The 24,381-nt window shown below is 36.1% G+C and overlaps 1 protein-coding gene across 2 annotated transcripts in view; it reads left to right on the top strand.

Annotated features, from left to right (window-relative positions):
• The first annotated feature begins 12,164 nt into the window (after window positions 1-12,164).
• SS18 (SS18 subunit of BAF chromatin remodeling complex) overlaps window positions 12,165-24,381 on the top strand; it is an 83,046-nt gene continuing 70,829 nt past the window's right edge. For both annotated transcript variants that reach the window (XM_045781796.2, XM_045781798.2), the window contains exons 1-3: window positions 12,165-12,323; window positions 14,942-15,018; window positions 23,234-23,318. In XM_045781796.2, the coding sequence (XP_045637752.1) occupies window positions 12,255-12,323; window positions 14,942-15,018; window positions 23,234-23,318 (231 nt within the window). In that variant the 5' untranslated portion in view covers window positions 12,165-12,254. The remainder of the gene's footprint in view (window positions 12,324-14,941; window positions 15,019-23,233; window positions 23,319-24,381) is intronic.

The raw sequence follows: 24,381 nt of genomic DNA on the forward strand, positions 1-24,381 counted from the left end.
TTGGGCAAGTAACAAAGAATTTCCAATGATTGAAATCACTTGATCTGACGTGATCTAAAAAGGATATAAAAATACTTTATTTTCCAATATATATCTTTTTGAGGTTGTTTTCCCCCTATATTTTAACCTAAATAGCGTACTGCAACAGTCTGAATGTAGAAGCAGATCTAAAAACCCAGCTGTATTCTATTAAGGTGAATGTTAAAAAAGAGATTTATAATTTCATTCTTCTCACTAATGTTTTTAAACTTTGGAAAATATAGGTTTTTCATTTTATTTATTTATTTATTGAAAAGATTTATTTATTTTAGAGAGAGAGAGCTCATGTGTGCATGCTGGGGGGAGGGACATAGGAAAAGGGAGAGGGAGAATCTCAAGCAAACTCTCCACTAAGCACAGAGCCTGATGCAGAGCTTGATTCCACAACCCTGAGATCATGACCTGAGACTAAACCAAGAGTCCAATGCTTAACTGACTCAGTCACCCAGGTACCCCAGAAAATATAGGTGTTTTAATAGAAATATATGAAATGCATAAATATGTAATGGGTTTAACTTTTTAATGAATTAATAAGTAAAATGTTTTAATTTCTAATGTGGTAAATATTGATAGATCTAACCCACATAAACAAAAGCTCTTCAGGATCCTCAATAATTTTTAAGAGGGTATTCCTAAGGCCAAAAAGTTGGGAAACACTAGAATAAAACATTGCTAGTACCCCTAGAGGATTAGTTGCCTGCCAGAAGCAAAAGTAAATGCTCTATAGAGGAAGGTAACATTATGCAGAACCTCAAACTGTTGCAGTTTCTCATATGCAGTATCCTGTGCTTGATTAAAAGTAACCCTGCACACACAAAAAAATGGTGTGACCAAAGAACAAGAGAAAGAACAGGCAATAGAAACAAACATATAAGATCCGGATAATGAAGTTATCAAATATAGATTTTTAAAACAAATACGATAATTATATGCAGGGAATTAAAAACTAGATCAACATTTTTAGCAGGGACTAGAGCTATTAATGAAGCATGTGTTGGAAACTATAGAAATGAATACTACATTAATAGAGATTAAGGACTTAAAATTGGACTTACTATCAGTAATTGGACTTAAAATCAGACCTAGTTGAAGAGAGAAGTAGGGAATTAGAAGATAATTAATATATATATATATATATATATATATATATATATATATATATATATATATATTATTTCCACATCAAAGCAGAGAGAGATAAGAGGATAGAGAACACTGAAAAAGAATCTAAAATATAGCTGGTAATGTTGAAAAACCAAATGCAGGTATAGTTAGAGTACCAAACAATAGGAGGTAAAAAAAAAAATAGGGCAGAAACAACATATAAAGATACTTTGTTTAGAAATTTTCAAACTGGCAAAAGAATTGAACAACAGATTTAAGAAAAGCTATTAACAGCAAGAAGGATAAAGAAATTCACACTTAGAAAAATCACGATAAATCCAATGTAAACCAATGACATTGAGAAAATCTTAAAGCTATCTGAAGGAAAAAAAATAGGTATATTACCAAAAAGAAGATAAAAAGCTGTCTATAGTAAAAGACTTCTATAGTAACATGGAATTCTACCTTCAACATGCTAACATACATGTAAAGCTGATATGAAAATCTATTTCTAGTGAAAATAACCTTTAAAATTGAAGGCTAAATTAAGGTATTTTTCACACAAAACCATAAAAGATTAATTACCAGCAAACACTCACTGAAGGAAATACTAAAGAATATTCTTCAGACAGAAGAAAATTATCACAGATGGAAATTTGGAGAAAGAAGAAATAAAGAGCATCAAAGGTAAACATCTGAATAAGCTCAAATAAATATTAACTGAACAAAACAATCCCTATGGGCTTATAAATACACATAATATTAAAATATTGAGAAAATCACGTATAATTTGGGTAGGAAGACAAATGAAGTTACAGTGTTCTAACTTTCCTTTATTGTTTCAGAAAGTAGTAAAATTTCAAAAAAAAGTAAAATTTCTAATTTATATTAGACTAACTGATCCAAAATGCATATTGTAATCTCTGAGGAAAGCACTAAGAGAACCATATAAAAAATATGTAACCGCATCTATTGTAATACTTTATTATAATGAAATAATAATAAATAACAAAAAGAACACCAAAAAGAAAGAAAAAGGAACATATAACAGGATGGAAAATAGAAAGCAAATAGTATTTTAGTAGGTTTCAAGATAATTATATTAACACTTATGTTCTCTATAATGAAATGAATATTTCAATTATAAGACAAATGTGGTGGGATAAAAAGAAGTGCACCTATATGCTGCTTACTTGAGATAAACACTGAAGGGTAAAGAAAATTTGAAAGTAAAAGGATGAAAAAGATATCATGCAAACACTAAACAAAAAGAGCTAGTATATAGTATAACAAAGTATAGTTCAAGTCAAGGTGCATAGTAAGAGATACTGAGGGATATTTTGTAATGATAAAAAGTCTAATTTACTAAGAATGCTTAATTCTAAATTTGTACCTAATGTCAACCATATTCAGGATAAAGTAAAAATTGATAGTACTAAGGAAGAAAGAGTGGATTTTATTTATAAGAAATATAATGGATAAATAAATATGGATTTATTTATAATAAATATAATCCCACAATTATAGTCAGAGATTTTAACACAGTTTTCTTGGTAATTGATAAAATAAAGCAGATAAAAAAATTGAAAACAATATAAAATATTCAAGGAACACAATCTTTGTCTAATATACATGTATACACACACACACATAAACACTAGGCCTGGTAACAGTAGACTACACATACATTTTGGGCAAACCCTGAACACTTATAAAAATTGATTGTATGGTAGGCTCTCAAGTCAGTTTTACAAATTTCGAAGGAGTAAAAGCATAGAAATTATATCCTCTGGCCCCAGAGAATTATGCCAGAAATCAGTAACAAAACATAATTAGAAAATACATAGAAATGTATTTCTAAATAACATGGGTCAAAGAAGAATCTACAATGGAAATTAGAAAATGTTTTCAATGGAATCAAAGTAATATTATTAATATGAAATATGTAAAATATATTAAAACGTGATACATCTTTTAATATATATTACAAATAAACAGAAATAAATAAAACATAAAAATATAAATACATAAATTTAAATGTATTAAAAATATAGATATAAATATAATAAATGTAACATGTGATGCAGCCAAAGCAGTGCCTAAGGGGAAATTAAGGCATTAATATACACATTAGAGAAGGAGAAAGACTAAGAATCATTACCTAAGCATCAGAGTTAAGATGTTACATTAAAAAACAGTTTATTAAACCCAAGGAAAATAGAAGGAAGGAAATATAAGGATAAGCATAGAAATCAATGAAATACAAAATGTATAATAGGGAATATAAAGAAAGCCATTGAAAAAGACCATTGAAAAAGGCTAATAAAATTGATAAACAGTTGGCAGAAGTAATCAAGAATAAAGAAGACACAATACGAGGAATGAAAAGAGGACCTTATTAAAGATTGTAGTGACATTAAAAAGTTATGGGTAACTTCCTGCCAGTAAGTTGGAAAATTTAGAATAAAAGGCCAAATTCTTGGGGTGCCTGGGTGGCTCAGTCGGTTAAGCGTCTGCCTTCAGCTCGGGTCATGATCTCAGGGTCCTGGAATTGAGCCCCACATTGGGCTACTAGCTCAGCGGGGACCTGAGCGGGGACCTTCTCCCTCTGACCCTCCCTGCTCTCGTGCTCTGTCTCTCTCTCTCACTCTCTCTCTCAGATAAACAAATAAAATCTTAAAAAAAAAAAGGGCAAATTCTTAGAAACATAATAAAACTAATGCAAAAAAGAAGAGAAATGTCTCAATGGGTCCCAAATCTGTTTAGAAATTAAATCCATAAACAAAACATTACCACAATGAAGAGCCTTAGCCCAGGGGTATCACTGGTGAATCCTATGGAATATTTAAGAAGGAAATAACACCAATCTTACGTAAAGTCATCACAGAAATAGAGGAGACACTGCTTCCATACTTGTATTATGAAAGAGCATAACTTTTTTTTTTTTTTTTAAATAAGCTGAATGCCCAACGTGGGGCTCAAACTCATGATCCAGAGATCAAGAGTCACATGCTCCACTGACAGGCAGCCAGACGCCCCATAAAGCAGCATAATCTTAAGAGCAAAACCTGAGGATACTATAAGAAAGGAACATTACAGGCTATTTTCACTCATGAGCATGTATATAAAAATCCTAAGTAACATATTAATAAATAGAAACTAGCAATATACAAAAAAAAATGTACATTACATGTATATCACAACTGAGTTGAGTTATTCTAGGAAGCAATCAATGTAATTTACCACATTAACAGAATAAAACAGGAGTTATCAAACTATTGCCCAGGAACCAAATCTGGCCTGCTGCTGTGCCTTTTTTTGTAAGCAAAGTTTTACTAGAAAACAGCTATGCCCATCCTTTTATATTATTGCTTTCTCATTAAAATGACAGAGTTGTATAATTGCAAGGGAGCCCAGATGGCCTGCAAAACCTGGAATACTGTCTGGTTCTTTATAGAAAAAGTTTGCTGACTCATGAAATAGAGGGAAAAACCCTATCTCAGTAGATGCAGAAAAGCATTTAATAAAATCCACTGTCTAATACAAACTTATTGACTCATAATCTAAGGATTGAAAGGAATTTCCTTAATCTGCTAAGGGGCTCTACAAGAAACCTCCAGAAAACATCATACTTGATGGTTAAATATTGGAACTTTTTTTCATTTGAGATCAGCAACATACCTGAGAGTACCCACTTTCTCCATTTCTATTTAACTTTGTATTGGAGTTCTTTTTAAGTAGTATATGGCAAGGAAAAAAAAAACTTTATTGGAAAGGAAGAAATGAAAATCATATTATTTTTAAATGACCTAATTGTGTACATAATAAAGAGTCCAAGATAAATTATAAATTGCTAGTATTAGTAAATGAATTTAGGGAGGTCGAGGGACACATGATTGATATAAAATCAATTGTATTTCCATAAAGCAAAAACAGATAATTAGAAAAGAAATAGAAAAGATATCATGTATGTAATATAGGAAATACATATAGACCTCTACACAGAAGAACCTAAAATATTATTGGAAGAACCTAAAGAAGATCCAAGTAAGGGAAGGTTTATATCATATTCATGAGTTGGCAAGCTTAAATTGATCTAGATATTCACTGCAATATCAACAAGAATGCCAACACTTTTTTCCTTAGAAAGTACTTTAATATTTAAATTTTGTATAGTAGGATGAATTTTTACCAATGTATATATCTATGTAATTATGACCACAATAAAAATATAGAATATTTTCATCATCCCAGAACATTCCTTTGTGCTCCTTTGTAGACTCATATCCACGTCCTCATCCCTAGTCAACTATTGACCTACTTTGTCACTATAAATTCATTTTGCCTTGTTTAGATTTTTATATAGATGGAACCAACAGTACTCTTTTGTGTGACTTTTTCTATGCAACCTTAAGTTTTTGAGATTCGTCCATTTTGTTGCATATATTAATAGTTCAGTCCTTTTTATTCTTGAGTAGGATTCTATTGTATAAATTTGTCATAATTTATCCATTCACCTGTGTGGAATATTTGGGTTGTTTCTTTTCCTTTTTTTTTTTTTTTAAAGATTTTATTTATTCATTTGATAGAGAGAGACAGCCAGCGAGAGAGGGAACACAAGCAGGGGGAGTGGGAGAGGAAGAAGCAGGTTCCCAGCGGAGGAGCCCGATGTGGGGCTTGATCCCAGAATGCTGGGATCACGCCCTGAGCCGAAGGCAGACGCTTAATGACTGTGCCACCCAGGTGCCCCAAATATTTGGGTTGTTTCTAACTTAACACTATTTTTTAAAGATTTTATTTATTTACTTAGAGTGAGAGAGAGAGCGAGAGAGCGTGAGCAGGTAGGGGGATCAGAGGAGAAGAGAGACAGAATCTCAAGCAGACTCCATGCTGAGTTCAGAGCCTGACTCGAGGCTGGATCCCACCACCCTGAAATCAGAGTTGGATGCTCAACCGACTGAGCTACCCAGGCATCCCTAACTTAACACTATTTTTATCAAAGATGCTATGAATACTCATGTATGAGTCTGTGTGGACAATACATTTTCATTTCTTTTGAGTAAGGAATAAATATCCAAGGGTACAATTGCTGGATCATATGATAAGTACATGTTTAACTTTATATAATCACTAGTTATTTTTCAGAATGGTTGTATCATTTGTACTCCCACTAGCAATATATGAATATTCCTGCTTGTTCCACATACTTTCCAAAATGTGATGATGTCACTCTTTTTAATTCTGGCCGCTTTAGTGGATATGTGGTGGTTTCTCAATGTGGCTTTAATTTGCATTTCCATGATGATTAATGATGGAGAGCAACTTTTCATGTGCTTATTGGCCACTTGTATGTCATCATTCTAAAATGTCTCCAAATCTTTTGTCCATTTTGTTAATAGGGTTGTTTGTCGTATTGAGTTGTAAGGGTTTTTTTTATGTATTCTAGAGACAAATTCTTTGTTTTAATGTTTCATAAATTCGTATCTTTTCTTTCAGATTATGGCTTCTGTTTTCATTTTCTAATGATATCTTTGAAGAGCAGAGTTTTTAATTTTAGTGAAAATTTATTAAATTTTTCTTTTATGCTTCTTGTCTTTTGTGTCAGATCTAAGAAATATATGCTTCACTCAGGGTCATAAAGATTCTCTGCTATTTGTTTTTTTACAGAAGTTTTACAGTTTTGCTTTTTAAAATTTAGGTCTACAATCTATTTCAAGTTAACTATTGTGTATATGTGAGGAAAAGGTCAAAGATGATTTTTAAAAACATGGATATCTAGCTGTTCCAAAACAATTCTTTCTCCATTGAAGTTTCTTGGCATCTGTTTTAGTTTCCTAGGGCTGCTATAATTACCACAGATGTGGTGGTTTAAAATAACAGAAATTTATTCTCTCACAATTCAGGAGGCCAGAAGGCTAAAATCATGATGTCTGCAGGACTGTACCATAATATTATGCTATTATTTTTCTTTTAAAGAAAATATATAATAAATATGTTTGCTAGACTACTTTAATATAAGGACAGTAGTTCGTTACATATTGAAGACCTTACCAGTATTTTAGTGCACATTGCCCAAAATTCAGCCATAAATGTTAGATGGGAAAAAACATTGTATTAGTTTCCTATTGCTGTTTTAACAAATTGTGACCAACTTAATGGCTTAAAACAACAATTTATTATCTTCAAGTTTTAGAGGTCAGATGTCTAAAATGAACCCCTCTGGCTATAATTAAAAGTGTTAGCCGGCTGTGTTCCTTCTGGAGGCTCTGGGGGAGAATCTGCTTGCTTTTTCCAGCTTCCACAGGCTGCCCACATTCCTTGGCTCATGACCCCCTGCCATCTTTAAAGTCAGCTATGGCCAGTCTTTCTCAAGATGCCGTCTCACTGATTCTTTAACTCTTTAATTTCACTGTTCCCTATTGAAGGATATTTGTAAATTATACTGGGCTCACTGAGATAAGCCAGGATAATTTCTGTATTTTAACCACATATCATATAGAAGGTCAGAGAATATGCTAAATGGGAAAAAAAATCCCATTTGATCTCTGTTTTAGCCTGAAAGAAAAAATTTTTAAAAGATTTTATTTGTTTATTTGACAGAGAGAGATAGTATAAGCAGGGGGAGCAGCAGAGGGAGAGGGAGAAGTAGGCTACCTGCTGAGCAAGGGAGCCCTATGTGGGGCTTGATCCCAGGACCCTGAGATCAGGACCCAAGCCGAAGGCAGACGCTTAACCAATTAAGCCACCCAGGCGCCCCTAGACCAAAAATTTCTTAAGGGTATACTGCATATCACTTACTTTGGACCATTTCTTATCTTGAAGTATATATTTTTCTCTTTATTAGATAATTCAAATCTTATCCTTCTTTAGTAATTTATAATATGCCATGTATTTTTACATATTTTACCCATTAAAATTGGGACAAACTTTTTGAAGAGTCTAATGTAAGATAAACACTTAGCGGCTATGCATAATAGATGCGAAATAATTAAACACTATTATTTAAAAAAAATTTTTTTAAAGATTTTATTTATTTGACAGAGATAGAGAGAGCCAGCAAGAGAGGGAACACAAGCAGGGGGAGTGGGAGAGGAAGAAGCAGGCTCATAGTGGAGGAGCCTGACGTGGGGCTTGATCCCACAACGCCGGGATCACGCCCTGAGCCGAAGGCAGACGCTTAACCGCTGTGCCACCCAGGCGCCCCTTAAAATTTTTTTTTAAAGATTTTATTTATTTATTCGACAGAGATAGAGACAGCCAGCGAGAGAGAGGGAACACAAGCAGGGGGAGTGGGAGAGGAAGAAGCAGGCTCCCAGCGGAAGAGCCTGACGTGGGGCTCGATCCTGTAACGCCAGGATCACGCCCTGAGCCGAAGGCAGACGCTTAACCGCTGTGCCACCCAGGAGCCCCAACACTATTATTTTGAATAGCCTTTTAGATAGGGTGGCTATTTTTTAGGAAAGTGAATGAAATACAGAAATGACCTGTCCAGTATCATGCCATAAGGTAGAAGAACTGGGAACTCCAAACCTGTGCATTTGTCACAGTAAGTTAAAATTGAATGTAGCTTCACACAGAAACTTTTTTTAAAAAAGCAATACTTTCTTATAACATTACACCCCCAAATGTATTTGATTCAGCTCCTCCTTAATTCAATGTTTGATACTGTAGGAAGAGATGGAAATGCCCCAGATAGACTTTGTTATAGTCTACTTTGAATGAAATCTTCTGGAGTATTGAAAATAAAGTCTTTGGGGGAGAATTGGGAAAGGTGATTTGTTTTTGCCTGGAATAATGATGCTGTTCTCTTTATGGTCTTGAAATCTGTGGAAGCCACAACTCAGAATGACTCATCAAATGCCGTGGAGGCAGTGAGCAGAAATATTTTGAAAGATACTACCTGAGGGGTTTTGCTCTGAGCCCAATTATGAGCAGACAGGCTTGGTCTATGCCTCCCCATGTATTCAAGGAATATATGGCAGCACAGAGGCTTCAAATATCAGCAAATTTGATAGTATGGATAGTCAATTAATTATAAAACAATACATATTAAAGAAATGCTTATATGAAAGTAATCTCAATTATCTATACATGTATGATATATTTTTCGTGGATTAAGATAATTTTTAATGCCATCATTGTAGTTTTACTAAATATTGAGCATATTCCTGGAGCTCTTCACTTTATCAGTTTTGTGAAATACATTTAAGGAATCCAAACAAATTCACCTAATACAAATAAAAAAACTAAAACATTTGAAAAATCAAACATGGACAGTTTTCTTGCTTTTGTTAAATGTGTCTACATTCATTCATTAACGTGAATAATCAAGAATGAATTGTTCATGCAGATTATTTTACTTATTCTAAACTACCGAATATGTTCTATTAGGATTATTCTAAAAAACCTTTTACCTGGTTGTTATATGACCTCAATTCCTTCTTCAGATGTCTCAGTCCAACACCAGTCTAAATAATGGGACTAATTTTCTGGTTAGGGAAATTGTTGCCTGGGTAGCTCATTTTTAAGTTCCTAGAGTCATTTCTGAGATTTGAGTCAACTTCTCATCTTCATTCCCTTTTTTCTCCTTAACTAGATGTTGGGTACTCTTTATTCTCCTTTCCCCCCCCAAATCTGCTACTACTCAGTCTATACTTTGGGATTCCTCTCTCCCCAAAACTAAGGGTCAAATGAAGACAGGAAGGAAGCTTGAGAGTAACATAGGGTTCCTTTAAAATTTCTTTTCTTATGGAGATCATTTGATTTCTGGCTAGATCTTTACTCCAGTGCCCCCCTATCGGTGTCATATGATGGACACAGAAAATAATGGTATTTTTATGGCACACAGAAAAGGCTGTGGTTATTTATGGTTATTCATGCCTAGTACCCTAGGCCCTAACCTGCTACTCTGAAGGAATAAATATGTTGGGCTGACCTGTTACCTCTTTTCAGTTGATTTCTTTTCTTAATGCTGGGGAGCTATAATTTAAACAAAGAAGGTACTTATCTTTGGGTACCTCCTTGGAATAGAAGCTTCCTTGGCACTTTTTTTTTTTAACTGGAATATAGAAATTGAGACGACTATTCCCAGTGGCTCACGTTGTTAAGATTTCAGTGCTATCAAAAAAAAAAAAAAAAAAAATTCAGTGCTGTCTTCTAAGCAGACACAATTGGAGCAGTAGGATCATGTTTCATTTTTCCTATTGAAATATTGCTCTTAACAATTAAGATACTTTTTTTTAAAGATTTTATTTTTAAGTACTCTCTACACCCAATGTGGGGCTGGAACTCACAACCCTGAGATGGAGTCACCTGCTCCACCCACTGAGCCAGCCAGGTGCCCTAAGGTACTTTTGTGTAAACATAAAGACATGATGAAGAAAGCCAGGTGTTGGACATACTGTGTTAATGGTGGACAAGACTTAGTTTTTCTCCCCAAGGCTTAGGGTAGTGAAACACAAGAATTCTAAGAACAACTACTACTAGTAGGAGTATAAATTCTCTTCCCTTTATTCTTAGGATGGCTTAAGACTTTCTATCCTTTAGATGTCAGTTTAACAGAGAAGGCTTCCCACCCTTAACTCATATGAGTGCCCATCATTCTCTCAGTTCCTTGTTGGCATCTAGTCTTTCTTAGAAGTTTACATATTTACATATTTGTTTGTTTCTAACTGTCAGCCCTGTCAGAATATAAACTCCATGAGAGCAGGTTCCATGCTCACCTTATTCACAGTTGTATCCTAGGTGTCTAGCGTAAAGCCTAGCACACAAAATGCAACCACATTTCCTTAATGGATGAAAGTTATGACCTCATGCGAAGAGCATATTATTTGAAAGAAAAATTTTTTTAAAAATACGCATTTTTATCTTAATTTTTCCAGTTTATTTTATATATAAACGAAGTAATTGATTTTTGAGCCTCATTACTGTTGAGTGACATTTTACATAAACATTTCCTTTGTGTTACATGGATGTCCAAATTTACAGAATAATAATTACAACCTCAAGCCCCCCACCCCCCACTCCAACACATTACCCACATTTGCCCGTGTTCCTGCCATAATTCGAGAACTTTGTGTTTTTTTGTTTTTTTTCCTCACACTGATTTGAAGCCTGGCAATTCTGGCCTAATTTACAAGGCATTAAGTATGTAACTGTAAAAGTGCAAGGGTGCTAGATCTCAAAACTTAATCCCAAAGATCCATGTCAGACGAAATCGACGCACATTTCTGTCAAGGGTTTGTCCTAACAGGCGAACTACTCTCCAGTGGCTCTCTAGCCAAGTTGGCCGACTTGTGCTGAGTACTGGACACAGCCTTCGTTTCTCGACTTGGGGTCAGACTTACTTTCCGATAGTTAAGCACGCCTATGTGTGCGTGCGAGACTTGTGGACTGTGAGGTGCGCCTTTGGGGCGTAGCGGAGCGGTTTAAACCAGCGAATCCGCGTTCACCTACACCTTCCACCTCCGCTCATCTCGGCAGATGCTCCACGGGTTTGCACGAACTCGCGGGTCCTGACCCTCCTTCCCTCTCCGCGGTGCCCGGACAACCCAGGGCGGCCACTTCTTCCCGAGGGTGGGGGGGTAAGGATGAAGTTGGAAAAACTGAACCAGATCTAAAGCCAAGCGCCAACGCGCACTTGGAGGGAGGCTTCAGCGCTCAGGAGACGGAGGCAAGTTGCACCCGCGCGAAAGGGGCGGGCCGGCTCGGGCCGCTCGCATTTCCTGTGACAGGGTCTGCCCCAGCCTCTCCTTCTCCCGCGGCGGCGGGACCATTTCCTGAATCGCTGAAGCGGAGGGAGGACTGGGGCGCGGCCCTACCACTAGCTCAAAAGGGAGGGGGGGCGGGCAGGAAAGGAGGAAGGACGAGAGGTGTCCCAAGAACAGGGCAGTGCTGCCGGGGCTATGGTTCCCCGGTAAAGCGCCGAAAGAGGACTTCTGTGGGCCAGAGTAACTTCTGTAGGCCAGGCCTACCGGCTTTTCGTTCGGCGCCGGAGCATCCCCCCTCCCCACATTCCCGAGGTGGTTCGGCCCGAGAGGCCGGCGTCTCTCCCCCACTTTGCCGTTCACCCGGAGCGCTCGGGACTTGCCCGTAGTGGTGACGGCGGCAACATGTCTGTGGCGTTCGCAGCCCCCAGGCAGCGAGGCAAGGGGGAGATCACTCCCGCTGCGATTCAGAAGGTGAAGCCTCGCGGGGTCGGGGATGCCAGGCCCATCCTGCCCTTGGGAGCGCCACCGGGGGCCGGCCCGGGAGTCGGCCGGGCCGGGGGCGAAGGCGGGCCTGCTGGAGGCGGTGGTGTGTGGGAACCCGAGCCGCGGGCTGTGCCTGAGTGGGTGGCGGAAGGCGGCGAACCGGTTCTCCCACGGAGTCCTTCGCGCGTTTGGGCTCTTTCCTACAGGCACAAAAGCCCAAGTAACCGCCGCCGGATTTCTCTAGGGATGGGGCGGCGTTCGGGCGGCGGGGCGCGTGCGCCCGGCGGCAGCGGCCGCGCGGGGAAGGGCTGTTTGTCGGAGCCGGCGCCCCCCGCGGCCCCGCGCGTCGCTCCGGAGTTACTTTGGCGTCGCCCCGCCCAGCGCGCCGCGGCTGCTTCGTGCACACCCGACCTCGGGTCGCGGGAGGCCGAGGGGAAGTCGGAGCGCGGGTCGCCGCCCTCCCCCGCGCTGCGCACTTCGGCCGACTTGGGGAGCTCCCGGGAGAACTTGGGGGGACGCTGCTACAGCCTGAGGGGTGGGCGAAGGAGGACCCTATGGACTTCGGGGTTACCCTCGGAGTTCCCTTCTCCCTTCCGGATTCACCCCCTGTCTGTGTACATCTACAGCAAGTACTCGTGGAGCGCTTGCTCTGGGTGCTCAGGCTACAGTGGTGAGCCGTGGTCCCTGCCTTCATGGAACTTGGGAGTCTAGTGGTGGAGACAATCTGATAATCGTGACTTATTGGAGAAATCGTGATAAATACACGGGAGGTGTGTCCCTTTTAGAGGGTAGTGATGCCTCTGTCGCTGCTGTGTTACTGCCAGTTAGGGACACAAAGCTTCTTTATTGTCCGCTATCCCTTGTTGCCTGTGAGCAAGGCAGTAATCTGAACTTTAGTTAGCCAGACTTTGAAAAGTTACTTGCTAAATTGAGCAGTTTACCTTAAATATTTCGGTTTTGTTGTATACACTGGGATGAAGATGAAAATGGAAGAAAAGTCAACTTTTTGTACCACGCAGGACACTACTGTATGCCCAGCAGATTATGTTAATGGGTTTCTGTTTACTGTCAGGTTCTTTGTAGCGTGGCATTTGACATTTGCCCAACTGTTGCTTTATTTTATGAATAAACCGGCTTGTCAGTGCCTGGAAATGCACTGCTTTCATGTAGTGCATTGGGCTAAGTCTGCAGCCTGGCAAATAGCTCCAAGTACGTACACGAAAGACGTGTTTCTGGAGGGATTCACTTTTTATTTTTATGTTTGGACTGTAGAAGAGTCCTGAGGTTGTTTGGTTGGCTTCCAAGAAGAGTTTTTCTTACATACATGCTAAGATATTTATTATGAGTGATTAATTCAGAAGCTACAGATCAATTAGTTTTCATTCTCAGATGAGAAAAGAAAATGGATTCCAAATTAAGTGCCTTACTCTACAGTATGAGAGATCGATGTTAGAAATGAGACATATTCAACAGTGAAGTTTGTTAGCTTGAGTAATTGAGGAGATATGTTGTGAAATCATTAGCTTGGACTAATGGATTTTAAAGACATATTTTTTTGGCATCCAATGATTCTATTTAGGAAATAACTGCACTTTTTGGAAGAGCATGTCTATATATATATATATATATATATTTTTTTTTTTTTTTTTTATATTTCCTGGCAAGTGAAGATTGTGATTCCTGTGTGGGAAGAAGTTGCAATTAAGGTTAAATGGATTTTTGTTTTTTAAAAGAGCTACACTAACTAAATTAATGAGATAGAGTGATTATTGTCTTATACTTTATTAAGTCTTGGAAAGGTGGAGCAAGTTCAGGAGGAACATGTACTTCTGTCCCTTGACCTTAAGATAAATCTGAGCCCCTGAAATCAGAATCATAATCAAATCCCTGATTTGCACAGGATTGCGAAGCTGGCACTCAATCTAACTGGCCTTTTCATTGCTACATCAGTACTCTTTCCTCAGTGCCACCTTGCTTAGATGCGTTATTTAGCCCATAAAGCCAATATTGCTTTGAATTGCTGTAAGACGATAGAGTGATAAATTGATAGGCTTTTTGTTTTTAAACACTTGGGACAACTTAATTATAAGGTAAGCTCATGAAGTCTGCAACAAATATACATGTTTAGAAATTACCGTGTTTGATTATTCCATATTTGGAGAATCACAGAACCATACTGTGTGGCACTTGGAAACTAGCCATCTATCTCCTCAAGCTTCATGGGCTTACATTTTCATGTGTTCATTGTGGGTAAGGACAGAATTTTTCTTTACTACTGCAAAATGTAAAAATGATGCAAAGTCAGCTTGGTGACTTTTAGTCTTAACAGGCTAAAGCCTCTATTACAGGTAGTAGAGGTAATAAAATGTTTGAATACAAAAGAAAACCCTCCTGGGCTTCAGGTAATAATTCAGAGGGAGAATTATTGGAATAGAGTTATTTGAAAATTGTTGATTAAACATATTGCAGAGGTGTAGAATAAGACTTAAAAGACTGGAATAGATTCAGTTCCTATATGAGTATACATTTCTAGAAATCTGAAGGATGTTTAAAAATTTTACATGATGCACTAGATTTACAATAAACTTTTTCTAATTTTATTTCAGATGTTGGATGAAAATAACCATCTTATTCAGTGTATAATGGACTATCAGAATAAAGGAAAGACCTCAGAGTGTTCTCAGTAAGAATGATACGAAAAAATTTTTTGTATTCATTTTTCTGTGTTGGTTAATTTTTTCTTCTTCTTTTTAATAATAGGTTTATTGAGATATAATTCACATACCATGCAATTCACGCATTTTAAAGTGTACAATTCAAAGCTTTTAGTATATTCATAGAGTTGTGTTATCATCACTTCAGTCCATTTTAAAACATTTTCATCATCTCCAAAGGAATCCTGTACTCATTAGCAGTAATTTACCATTCCCAACTCCTAATCCCTCACCCCCTGACAACTGCTAATCTGCTTTCTGTCTGTGTAGATTGGCCTGTTATGGACATTTTATGTAAATGACTTCATATAATATGGGGTCTTTTTTGACGGAGTTCTTTTCCTTAGCATAATATTTTCCAAGGTTCATCAATGTTGAAACATATATCAATACTTCCTTTCTATTGCTGAATAATTTTTCATTGTATGGTTATACCATGTTTTATTTATCAGTAATGGACATTTGAGTTTTCATTTCTTGGCTTAAAGAATACCTCTGTGAACATTAGTGTACAATTTTGTGTGTGACTTTTTCTGATTTTTATAAAAGAAAAATTTGTTCTTTGGGATGCAGTGGGTATCTTTTTCTTCTTTTTTTAATACTTATCCTACATTGTAAAATAATGACTTCAAATTTTTTTGTAGTCTTGATTTGTGGAAAATTTAGATCGTCACATATATAGGATATTTAGTTACATCCATATATGTGGTAGAGAAAGCAAAGCTTCTGTCTAATAAATAGAGAATTGGTTATCATTCATAAGAACCAAACTTGTTATTTTGAAGTGATGTGTCAGAAGTAAATGCTGTCCTTAATAGAATCCAATGTAGTGGAACAAGTTGAATGTTTTATCAAAAGTCTCTAGAATAGCACTGTCCAGTAGAAATATATTGTAAGCCATATATATATAATTTTACATTTGCTGATAGACACATTAAATAAGTAGAAGGAGATAGGAGAAATTAATATTAATAATATATTTCACTTAAGCCATTATTTCCAAAATAATATCACTTTAATACATAATCAGTATAAATATATTAATGAGATAGTTTATATTCTTTTGTTTCATACTTAGTCTTTGAAATCCCTTGTGAATCTTACTCTCATAACACATCATTTTGAACTAGCCACGTTTCATTTTACCTAGTGGCTGCTTTATTGGACAGTGCAGCTCTAAAATATTTTATTCTCACCATTGTTTTGTGACACATCTGTCTCTCCTAGAGATCTCACTGGTCTGTCCTCAAGTAGACTTTTCCAGCAACTCTGGGTCTTGCCTTTGCATGCGCTTTCCTGCTATGCTGGACTTTTGCTATCACTTGGTTCTCCCTCAATCTGATTTTGAGTCTCTCTTGGTTACTTTGTCTTTTTCCTCTTTGTTTAATATCATTTTTGAAATGAAAAAGTCATGTAGGGTCATTGTAAAAAGAAAATCATAAAGTACAAAATTTGGTAGAGATAAAAGCAAGTCACATTTCACTTTCCACTCTTAGACTTCTTTCCTCTCTACAGGGGTAACTACTTTTAATGGTTTAGTACCTATCTTTCTAAATATTTCTTCGTGCATTTACACATGCACTCATATCTATAGAAACACATTTATTTATTTATTTTTTAAATTTTATTTTTTTATTTGACAGAGAGAGACAGCCAGCGAGAGAGGAAACACAAGCAGGGGGAGTGGGAGAGGAAGAAGCAGGCTCCTAGCGGAGAAGCCTGATGTGGGGCTCGATCCCAGAATGCCGGGATCACGCCCTGAGCTGAAGGCAGACGCTTAACGACTGCGCCACCCAGGCGCCCCTACATAAACACATTTAGATAAATGTTTTTTAATAGATTAGAATTTTATAAATGGAACGACTGGGTCAAAGACCATGCTAAATTGCCAAATTACCCTGCAAAAGGATTATATTGGTTTGCTTTCTCTCAGCCAGATTTCAGAGCCTTGGTTTTCAGCATCCTCTGCCAACATTGAGTATTAGTCGTCCTTCAAAAATTTTTGCACACCTGGTTGGTGAAAAGTGATATCTTTCTCTAAAACTTTTTAATTTGAAATAATTTCATTCTTACAAAAAAATTTTAAAGACAGTATAAGAAATTCCATATGTCCTTCAGTTTCATTTTTCTCCATATCATTCATTTTTTCTCCATATTGTTTCTCTGAAACATTTGAGAATAAGTTGCAGACGTGATTCTTTCTTACCTCTAGTTACATCAGTGTGTATTTCATAAAACAGGCACAGATTCTTAAATAATCAGAGCATAATTGTTAAACTTAAGAATGCAATACTATAATCTTGAGACCTGTTTAAAATTTTGCCAGTTGTCCCATTAATGTATTTTTTTCAGGTTTAGAATCCAGTGCAAGGTCGGATGTTGCATTTATTTGTCACATACCTTGAGTATACCTTTGATCTGAAACCATTCTTCAGTCTGTTATCTTTCATGTTGTTGATGCTGTTGAAGAATACATGGCAGTTATTTTGTGGAATGTCCCTCATTTTGGGTTTGGTGTTTCCCCTTGATTAGATTCATGTTATGCTCTTTTGGCAGGGGCATCACAAATATGGTGGTGTGTCCTTCTCAGTGCATTCTCCAGTAGCTGTGTGATAGTGATTTGTCCCAGTATTTGTGAGAATCTTAATCACTTAGTTGAGGTGAGGCCTGCCAGTTTCTCCACTGTAAAGTTACTATTTTTCTCTTTTTAATTCATTTGCATTTTGTTGGGCAGATACCTTGAGACACACGTATGTTGTTCCTTCTTTACTTTCTTTTTTCCTTTTTTTTTTTTTTTTAGCATTTATTTTAGCGTCCATCATCCAATGATTCTTAATTGAAACAGTTATTACTGTGGTGGTTGCCAGATGGTGACTAAATCAATCAGTCTTTCTACATTTATTTGAAATCCTACTCTAAGGAAACCATTTCTCATTTCCTGCCCCCATTCACTCATTCATCTATTTATATCTGAATGGATTTATGGATTCTTACTGTATTCTTTAGGTTATAATGTTATTCTGTTTTCTTTCTTAAGTTGTCCCCGATGTTGATCACTGGAGCCCCTCAAGCTGGCTTTTTGGTATCCATTATTTTTTGAGCATTTTCTTATGTTCTTAATACCACAAAATGTTCTAGGCTCATCTTGTTCTTTTTCCTGCCCCAGTTTGGAATTACCCATTTCTTCAAGCCCTGGTTCTTTTTTTAGAGTTAGAAACTTAGGAGTACTGGGATATTTTATTTTCTAGTCATTTGTACATTTTGCATTTTATATGACCATTTCCCTTACTTTTATGTATATTGTTTCTTTAATGAGCCATGTCTGTTTATATTTCAAAATATTCTTTAAAAAATTAATTAGCTTAGTTTAACTATGGATAATCATCAGTGGTAAGAAGATCACTGCCTCAGATCAGCCATGGGGTAATAAAAGTTGACAGGCTCTGATCAGAATACTTATTTTCACCTATGGCTTTTTAAACTGCCAGGTAGAGCCAAGGGATTTTGTGGCATAGGAGTGGTTCAGTTTCTTAAAGGACCCAGCAGTACATGGCATGGATAGAACGTGTTCAGATCTACAATCAACCTTTTCAACTTGAGTCAGCAGAAGTTTATACTGTTTTATTCTTTATATTCTTAGATTTTTTGTGTATAATATGATTATTTCCCCTTTTTCTGCATAGTGGAATAGACTTCATTTTCTCACATATTTGGTGCAGATGGGGCTTAAATTGCTTTAGGTGAAGTCTTATATTTTGCTCTTCCTGATGGATTTAATTTCATTCTTAGAGTTCTTTAGATATTCTTTCTTTTTCAAGTTGTTAGTGTTGGTTTGTGAGTAAAGAGAAGAAAATTCCTCCTCTCAACCTTAAATGTTCTTGTTTCTTGCATTAGGAGAAGGAAAAGGAAAATGAAGAGGAACATCAATAAATGACAGCCATCTGGGAATTGATAGTTCAATTTTAATTAAACAATTCCTTAAGATGTGATAACTTTGTCTAAAACAATATTTTTTTAATATAAAATAACTTTATTTTTATGAAAGTAGTATATGAATTGTAGAAAATGAAAAAACACAGATAACATAAAAATAAGATAACAACCACTGTATTTTCACCACCTAAAGATTTTTCACTGGTAACATCTCTGTATATTGCTGTATCTTTATCTACATACATGTGCACAAGAAAGTTAGTAAATCACTTGTGGGGCTCATATGCACAGATCCTCTTCCCTTTAAATTCTCGTAACATGTGAGAAAGTATTGTTGTTCTGTTGTAGTGTTTGATTTGAGTATTTTCTAAATCAGCAGGTACTTACTTAAATCAACCCTTATTTTTTGTATTTCATCATGAGTGTAGCTACTTCAGAGAGTCCTGTAAGTGGTTTTCATGCAAAAAAATTTGTATTAATCATTATATAAAAGAATGTAGTTTTTAATCTCTAGTTAGGAAGATAACTTTTATTCTGTAAATTGTATTTCTGTTGTTTTATAATCTTCATAGTATCTTGGTAAAGGTTTATTGTTAAAAATGAGATCTGACTTTTTCGGGTTCATTTTTTAATTGTATCAATAAATTTAATAGTGGTTATGTGACCTTACTCCCGATAATTGATGTGGTGGTTCTTAGTGGAATCTTTGGGAAGTGGTACTGCCTCATTTTTAGGTTAATAATTATGGGTGTTTTGAAATATCTGCCAGTATTTATTAGGAAGTTACCATCATCAGACGTAAAATGTTGAATATGTGTATATCTGCCCTTGTCATTATACTCAGTTTTCTTTTGTTAATATAGACTGTTTTAGAGATAATAAACATGTACCTTAAAAAAGTAAAAGTATATACAGAATAAAGTATCTCAGAAAAATATTTCTTTAATATTTGTAGAAGAATCTACTTTTTATTATCATTTCAGTAGAGTCAGCTGAAGCCAGATTCTTCTGGAATGTTTGCTTATTCCTTTTTAGGTGATATATACACATACTTGTAAAAGAATATGAATTTATACTACATTTTCATTAATGTTCATCTTTGAGTTTTGAATGATTTTAGGAAAGCTTATTTAATGAATGCTGTAAATATAATGCAGTTTACAAAAAAGAAAACCTAAAGTTAGATAAGATACATTAGGTAAAAGATTTGGGGCTGTTGGGACAATTGGAGTAATTTGAAGGGGTTTGTGGATTACATGGTAATATTGTATCAATATTTGTTATACTGCGGTTGTATATGGGAATTTCCTTGTTTTTAGGAAGTGGACACTGAGGTGTTAGGAATAGTGGGATATTATGTCTGTAACTGACTCAAAAGATTTTGACAGGTGTGTGTGTGTTTAGAGATGGAGTAAGACAAATGTGAAATTCTGACAATTGGGGAGTGTGGGAGAAAGATATTTGGGAATTCTTCATATTATTCTTAAAACTGTAGGTTTAAAATTATTTCAAAAATTAAAAGAAAGATTTAGATTGGGGAAATGTCTTAAAATTAAAGTACTCCATAAAAGATGCTGTATTTATAGATATTTAGAACCACAAGGGACTTTGGAGATCTACTTCAACTCCCATTATTTTACAAATGAGGCCGTAGGAGTGTGGCAGTTAGATTTAACAGTATTCTAATGTGGACTTGTTAAGTACTAATCAGCATGACTAAAATTTTTTCTTAAAGGATCATGAGGAAGCCATAGTCTCTTAGTAAGGTTTGTTATTTTTATTTTTGCAGGGTGGTCAGCAAACCTCATATCTACGTATATTAAAGCCATATTAATACTCAGAGAAGAAATGAAAACCTTCAAGAAATAGACTTTGAAATGGGTTATATGTTGGTTTTTTTTTTTTAATAAAGATTTTATTTATTTTTCAGAGAGAAAGAGAGCACAAGCAGGGGGAGAGACAGGTTGAGGGAGAAGCAGCCTGATGCGATGGGTCGGGGGGAGGCTAGATCCTGTGGATCATGACCTGAGCCAAAGGCAGATGCTTAACTGACTGACCAACCTAGGCGACCCTGGGTTATATGTTCTAATTAAAAATGGCTGGTTGGTTTTAAAAAATGGCAAGATTTTGGAACCCTATATCTTAAATTCCATTCAAGATCTTTGCAGAATAATGAAAGAGTTCCAGCTAGTGTTTCCTGTTAGTGCTGTTTTAAGAATTTTAACAACATAATTAAGCATTATGAATAATTCAGTACAATATAATAAATCCTGGTTCTCTTTTTTCTAAGGATCACTGTAACAAACATTGTATCATGTCTGATTGAGCAACACAGTGTAATATGTGAGGAGGAGCATTAAGAACCTAAACTTGTTTTTATTTTTTATTTTTTTTATTTTTATTTTTTTATGTATCATCACATCTAATCTTTTTTTATATTAATTTTTTATTATGTTATGTTAGTCACCATACAGTACATCCCTAGTTTTTGATGTAATGTTCCATGATTCATTACTTGCGTCTAACACCCAGTGCACCATGCAATACGTGCCCTCCTTACTACCCATCACCAGTCTATCCCAATCCCCTACCCCCTCCCCTCTGAAGCCCTCAGTTTGTTTCCCAGAGTCCATAGTCTCTCATGGTTCATTCCCCCTTCTGTTTACCCCCCTTCATTCTTCCCTTTCTTCTACCGATCTTCCTATTTCTTATGGTCCATAAATGAGTGAAACCATATGATAATTGTCTTTCTCTGCTTGACTTATTTCACTTAGCATTATCTCCTCCAGTCCCGTCTATGTTGCTGCAAATTAAACTTGTTTATAAACAACAGAAACAAAACCAAAAGGAAACAAAGAAACTTTATGAAGTGTTGGTTATGTCTGTTACCTTGATGGTGGTGATGGTGCCAAAGGTCTTCTCATCAAATTGTACAATTTAAATATGTGTGGGTCTTTGTATATTGGTTATACCTCTAATAAATCTGTAAAAAATAAAGAAGAGCCTAAACTTGTTAGGAAAATTGAAGGTCAGTGAGAAGTAAGGTTATTTTTTTTTTCCTCTAATAAGAAAAAAGTAGTAAAACCAGTTCTAATAGAAAAAAATTATGCAGCAAAAGATTTCCTAGGATTCCTTACATGGTGTGTAGAAAACGATTTCATCTGGGATCTGTGTTAGAAAACTTTATTTAGCTGAATAAAGTTCTTTAATTTTCATTATTTTAATTTGTATTTAATGTTTCTAGGTAAACAAAATTCTAAAACAGCCTAACAATTTGGTGTAGGATTTTAAGTTTGTATTTGGAGGGTTTACAAACACTAGTAACTGGATCACTACCAATTTGCAGAGAGTTAGCAAAACTAATTCATAAGATCACAGTGAACATGTTTAACCACTTCATTGCACTAGTGAGAATTTGCTTTATATTATAAAGTTAATTCTTAATGTTATTAGTGCCGTTATTTTCTGTCTCATATATGCGTGTGTGTGTGTATATATATGTATGTATATATGTATACATACATACACACACACACACACACACACGTATGCCTATACATACATATATTTGTAACTGAAGACACCTATTCATTGTCCTCTCTACATGCTGAGCCCTAACAGATGGGCAGTACAACTGCAGCAGGCGTAAATCGTTGGTCAGTGCTGCTGGAGAAAGAAAAGTGGTGTGATTCCTGCCTCCTTCCTGACATTTTCAGCAGAGCCTGTTGCCTGGACTTGGGTTTGAGGTTTTTGGCAATATGAGAATGGCAGGGGGAAGGGAATAAACATGTCAGTTTTGTTGAATTCCTTCATTCTAGATCTCTTTTAAGAAAACACATGTACTATGTGTACAGCCAGTCCATGTCTCAGGAATTCCATTTCCTGAGCTGTGCAAATATTATACATGTTATTAACCTTTCTAAACCTCAGGTGCCTCATCTGTAAAATGGAGACAATGAGCACTTTTACCTCATAGTGTGGGTTTGAGGATTGACTGAAATATATAAGTATATGAAACAACTATAGCAATAGCTAGCACATGGCAAGAGCTCTGTGTGTGTCATTATCTTTGAATGTATTTATTATTTGGAATTATTTTGCAGAGGAACTAGGAAAAAATTGAAGTGCTATTGATGTTCAGGTAACATAAATCTTTTATTAAACTCGAAAATAATTAGAATGCTGTTTGTATTTAAGCAGATAGGAAGAAAATTATTTTTAATATTGATACTTGTTTTTTTGTTTTAATAGGTATCAGCAGATGTTGCATACGAATTTGGTCTACCTTGCCACAATAGCAGATTCTAATCAAAATATGCAGTCTCTTTTACCAGCAGTAAGTACCTTTAAAATAGTGTGAAGTAGACAAAATCTTATATAGAGTTATGTACAGGATAACACATTTTTGTTTAGTGATTTTGAAGTTTTGTTTAGTAAATTCTGCCCTCTGAGAACATGAGGGTATTCTTCTGTATGATCTAAAAGCTTCATTGTTTTGCTTTCATATTTAATTTGAATCAATTCACCCGAGAATTGTTTCCCCTCCCTGAAGAAGTTATATCCATTCATCCATTCACCCACATACTCACCCGCCTGCTTTCTTATTTATTTATTTTAATTTGTAATTGCACATATAATTTATGAATAAGTATGGAGTATTTCAAAGCAAATCCCAGGCATCATGTACTTTCCCTGGTAAATACTTCATATGCACCTCTAGCAGAGAAGCAGCATTATTCTACCCAATAAGATTAACCAAAATTTCTTAATGTCTTATTATACCCAGGCTGTCTTCAGTTTTCACTGATTATCTTAAAAACACCCAAATGCTTAAATGATTGCTTGCTGCAGAATCCAGACAAGATCCACATATTGCATTGGTTGATATGTGTCTTAAGTCTCTTTGAATCTGTATCAGGTTATCTTTTTTATTCTCCATTTATTTGTTGAAGAAACTGGGTCATATATTTTGTAGAGTTTCTTACATTCTGGATTTGGCTGATTGTATCCTCTTGGTCCTTTAACGTGTTCTTCCATTTCATCTCTTATTTCCTATAAACTGATAATTAGGTAGGGAGGTTTGATTAGAGTTAGTTTCAGTTTTGTGTTAAGAATATTTCATTGACTGGGGCGCCTGGGTGGTGCAGTTGTTAAGCGTCTGCCTTTGGCTCAGGGCGTAATCCCAGCGTTCTGGGATCGAGCCCCACATCAGGCTCCTCCGCTATGAGCCTGCTTCTTCCTCTCCCACTCCCCCTGCTTGTGTTCCCTCTCTTGCTGGCTGTCTCTGTCAAATAAATAAATAAAATCTTTAAAAAAAAAAAAAGAATATTTCATTGAGGGGCACCTGGGTGGCTCAGTCGGTTAAGTGTCTGACTCTTGATCTCAGCTCAGGTCATGAT

The sequence above is a fragment of the Ursus americanus genome, chromosome 19 (assembly GCF_024610735.1).
Source record: "Ursus americanus isolate L20-20 chromosome 19, mUrsAme1.1.p, whole genome shotgun sequence".
NCBI classification, from domain to species: domain Eukaryota; kingdom Metazoa; phylum Chordata; class Mammalia; order Carnivora; family Ursidae; genus Ursus; species Ursus americanus.